At 16.7% G+C, this 4,921-nt stretch overlaps 2 protein-coding genes across 2 annotated transcripts; one reads left to right on the top strand and one right to left on the bottom strand.

The window, feature by feature from the left end:
- Positions 1-1,270: 1,270 nt before the first annotated feature.
- Positions 1,271-2,941, top strand: PRSY57_1440300 (hypothetical protein; the record flags this gene model as incomplete). The annotated part of the gene is made up of 1 exon (XM_012910000.2): positions 1,271-2,941. The coding sequence occupies one exon, from the start codon at positions 1,271-1,273 to the stop codon at positions 2,939-2,941; it is 1,671 nt and encodes a 556-aa protein (XP_012765454.2).
- Positions 2,942-2,957: 16 nt separating this feature from the next.
- Positions 2,958-4,319, bottom strand: PRSY57_1440200 (hypothetical protein; the record flags this gene model as incomplete). The annotated part of the gene is made up of 6 exons (XM_012909999.1): positions 2,958-3,041; positions 3,170-3,280; positions 3,394-3,474; positions 3,601-3,725; positions 3,877-3,997; positions 4,137-4,319. The coding sequence occupies 6 exons, from the start codon at positions 4,317-4,319 to the stop codon at positions 2,958-2,960; spliced, it is 705 nt and encodes a 234-aa protein (XP_012765453.1).
- Positions 4,320-4,921: the final 602 nt, after the last annotated feature.

Here is a 4,921-nt window from a genome sequence, read left to right as displayed (position 1 = left end):
AAAAAAAAGAAAGGAAAAAAAAAAGAATAAATAAGAAAAAAAACTAAAATGTATATATATATATATATATATTTATTTATATTTATGTGTATATATATTTATTTAAAAAAAAAAAAAAAAAAAAAGAAAAAGATATAAAAACTATATTTAAAAAAATTAAATATTATAATAGAATTTGAACCCATATAAAAAGAATTTAAATATTTTTGTTTATACAAACAATAAATACATGTTATATGATATATATATATATGTCATTATATATTTGTATACGTTTTAAGTTTAAATTATTATTTTTTTTCATTTTTGTAACTAATTAAAATAAAACACCATTATATAGAAATATAATTTTTTTTTTTTATTTAAAAGAAGTATTTTAATATATGGAAATTTAATAAAACGTAAGGAAAAATTGTTCTAAATTTAAATCAACGTGTCTTCAAAGTTATATTCATAAAAAAATTAAAAATGTATTCTTTTAAATAGCAATATATGAGGATTGTAGACTTTTACAATTATTATTTATTATATACCTAAAAAATATAATACTTTGCTAAATTTATTTTAACTTTTATTAAAAATGTCGTATGCATATAAACAAATTAAATGACTAAAATATATATATATATATATATATATATATATATATATATATATGTATGTATATATGTATATATTATTTCATTTTCTATAAATTAATATAGAAATATTAAAAAAATTAAAAAATATAATAATTTAATAAGAAAAAAAAAAAAAAAAATTAAATCTGAACTGTTCATATCAATTTTTAATTAAAATGAAGTAGCTAAAATACAATATATATATATATTATATATATAATAAATTATTATTATATATATTATATATTTTGTTCTTTAAAAAAATATAATTAATAGAGTATCTTAAAATTATATGTGCATTAAAAACTTACCATATATATAAAATATATTTAATTTTATACCGTATCTTTTGTAAAAATAAAAAAGAGAAAAAAAAAAAAAAAAAAAAAAAAATTAGTTTTCCATTTCTATAAAAACAGCGGATTGTATTTTATACATATATATATATATATATATATATATATATTATTTATATAGAGCAATTCTCAAATGAATTGAATATTTTATAAAAACTTATAAAATGCTATATTTTTATATATATTGAAAATGAAGTAGATTTATATAACAAAATGAAAAATATATTAATATATACATATATAAATTGCTCTCCATAATAAATTTTAATTTTTTTTTTTTTTTTTTTGCGTACAATGAATGAAGAAAATATATATCTAGAAAATACAGTAACAAAGTACGGAGATATGGAAAAAATAAAAATTGCTCCTTTATGTTATAAATGTAAAAAAAATTATGCCGTAGTTTTTACAAGAGAAAAATCATGTAAAGAGTGTTTTTTACAGTTAGTTGAATATAACTTTAAAAATACATTAAGGGAAAAATGTTTATTTAAAAGTAAAACAAAATTTAATCAATCTAATAAACGACATGTAATACAAAATAATGTAAAAGAGAAAGAGGAATTGAATACACAAAATGAAAAAAGGTTTATAAATGAACAAGGGGATAATAAAAATAAGAAACCTGTTGTTATAAATAATAACTCTGATATTGTAAGTAGCCATTTAGATACCCTAGGAAAAAATAGCACAGACTCAAAAAAGTTTATTCCTAATAATATGGAAAAAAATTCCGTAGGTGAAAAAATATTCAATGATTTTAATATCTGCAAAGAAAAGAAAAAAAGAACATCCGTTGCTTTTTCTGGAGGTATATATTCATCATTCCTTTTGTATGCATTTGTAAAATATTTAAAAAATGTCAAGAATAGACAAAGTGATTCATATATAAGCAATGAACATGCGATTTTTAATGAAATAATTTTCGTAGATATATACGATGATATCAATTATATATATAAATTAATAAATATTATTACGAATATATTTAATATGTTAGATGTGGAACAAAATAAATCAAACATAAATATTAATAAAATTGATATAAAGAATGAAAATGAAAACACAATAATAAAGCCTAAAGAAAACATATGTTTTGTTAATGGTGTATACAAAAAACAAATAAACAAAATACATTTTGTAGTAATAAAAAATAACTATTTTATTAATGATATATATAAAGATGCTTTTATATTAAATTATCATAATTTAAAAACAAAACAAAATAATTATTATATTCAATATATAAATGAATTAATTATATATAATAATATATTTACATATTGTCATAATGAAAATATTCATTATGTTCTTATTGGTGATAATGCAAATAATATAGCAAATAAAACTTTTTTATATACAATCTATGGATATGGTATTAACATACCTACACATACATCCTATATAGATTTCAGACATAATGATATATTATTTATTAGACCTTTAAAAGATTTATTAAGTAAAGAAATATATATATATTCTTATTATAAAAATATAGAATATTTAAATAATAATATTTCTAATAATAACATATTATATAAAACAGTAAATGATATGTTATTAAATCTGGATAACAATAATTATAACGTTACTTCTATAATTAATAATACTACAAATAATTTAATTAATGTAATGCATATATTTAATACATGCCAGTATAATATAAATAATACTAATAATAAAAAGCAAGATTATAATCAAGTTACACAATTGTTATCATCAGATGAATATTCAAACAAAAATTATAATAATTCAAATATCTCTTGTAATATCACAAAAAATATGTGCTTAATTTGTTACGGTAATAAGGAGAATATGGAACAAAAAAAATTAATTATAAAATTGAATAAAGTACAATTAGATAATAGTAAAAGTATGAAATATAAAGACTTCATATGTTCGACATGTTTATGTATCTTTTCATCAAATAACCATTTCGTAAAACTATATAACTGTTTTTTTTAATTTATAAATGTATATATTATATCCAGTCGTCAAAGTTTATGGGGGGACATTTAATTTTTTCATTTTTATTTATGTTTACATTTGTGTTTTCCTCATTAAGCTATAAAAATTGAATAAATGAATAAACAAATAAATAAATAAATAAATAAATAAATATATATATATATATATATATATATATATATTTATGTTTACTATACATATATGTTTTTTTTTTTTTGTTCATACAACAACATTGTTATCCTTAGATATATGCATTTTGATCCTCCTTTTTATCTTTTCAATTTTGTTTAAATGAACTTGCTCTTTTTTGTCACGTTGTGTTTTATTAGTTAGATGCTAGAAAAAAACATTACAAATTAGATATATATAATTTTTATCATTTACTTATTTTTTAATATTTTTTATTTTTTTTCACATATCAAAACAAAAACACATGTAGTTTTTGTTACCTTATTTTTGTTTCGAAAAGTTTCAAAAATAATAAACTTATGTAGAGTGTCTAATTCTTCTGTCCATAGTTCATATATATCCTAAATAAAATATATATATATATATATATGTATGTATATATATATTTATCATTTTTTATATTGTGAGCTAAGCAGTATTAGAATGTTCCTTCAGTTAATATATTTTACATATCTTTTTTATATTACATTGTATATAACATAATTTTGATACGAATTAAATAGGAGTTTCTTTATTTCATTAATTTCTTTTTGCTTATTAACATATGGTAAAATGCAATTCTCAAAATATCTCAATTCTGATTCACTATACACTAAAAAAGGAAAATAAAATAAAAATTAGATATTGAAAAAAAATATATATTTCATTTAAAACACATATTTTATGATATAATGAATGTATTAAAAAAAAAAAAAAAAGAAAGAAAAACATTTCATATACGTTAATGTAATATTTGTCCTAACTATTATTAAGGGGAAAGTAAAATAAAGGAATTTCTTGTCTTGCTAATTCTAATAATTCTTTTTTTTTTTTGATATCCAGATTTATATCTTTCACCATCACTTCAATATTATTTAATTCTTCCTTTAACGAAAAATATATATATATATATATATATATATATACATATATATGTATGCGTATATATACAATGTTATTATATATTATACAAGGTTTAATACAAAAATAAAGGTTTGTGATGTTCATTTTTTCAGTGTTTTACCAAACATCTTGCATAGACAGATGATAAATTTTCATAATATGCAAAGTTCGAGTATGAAAAATTTTGTGAAAAATTTAATCCATCTAGTATTATTCTCCTTTTAAAATTAATTTTTTCTTCATTGGTCATGTTAGAATAGTTCTTTTCATCACTCTTATTTATATTTTTAATACCAATATTCATTATATACTTATTTTTTTATTTATATGTAATAAAAATAAAATGAACAAATATAAATACATAAATATAAATATAAATATATATATATATATATATATATATATTATATCATATATATTATTTATAGACAATACTGTTATGTCATTTTTATGTTGGTATTTCAAATAATTTATAAAATTTTACATCACGTCCTTTTTATATTTAAAAAAAAATACTTTTGTGCATACTCTTTCTTTTTTCTCTTTACTTTTGGTAATGTCAATATTTTGAAAAAAATTAAAAAGAAAAGAAATATATTTTTGAATCAGAACAATTCATAAAAAGGATAATGTCTTTTTTTTCGGTATAAATATTTATGCCTATATGTGCATACAAAAAATAAATAATAGACAAGAAAATTATAAATATAAATATATATATATATATATATAAATATTACATGTTTTCTTTTTTTTTTTTTTTTTTTTTTTTTTTACAACTTGACTAGCCAAAATGTTGGTTCTAGATATTTATAAATATTAATAATACTTTAAATAATTAATAAAAATTAGTTTTTTTTTTTTTTTTTTTCTTTCTTATTTTTTAAAAAATAAAAAAAAAAAAAA

The sequence above is a fragment of the Plasmodium reichenowi genome, chromosome 14 (genome assembly GCF_001601855.1).
Source record: "Plasmodium reichenowi strain SY57 chromosome 14, whole genome shotgun sequence".
NCBI lineage: Eukaryota > Apicomplexa > Aconoidasida > Haemosporida > Plasmodiidae > Plasmodium > Plasmodium reichenowi.
This window is presented reverse-complemented; position numbering and strand designations above follow the sequence as displayed.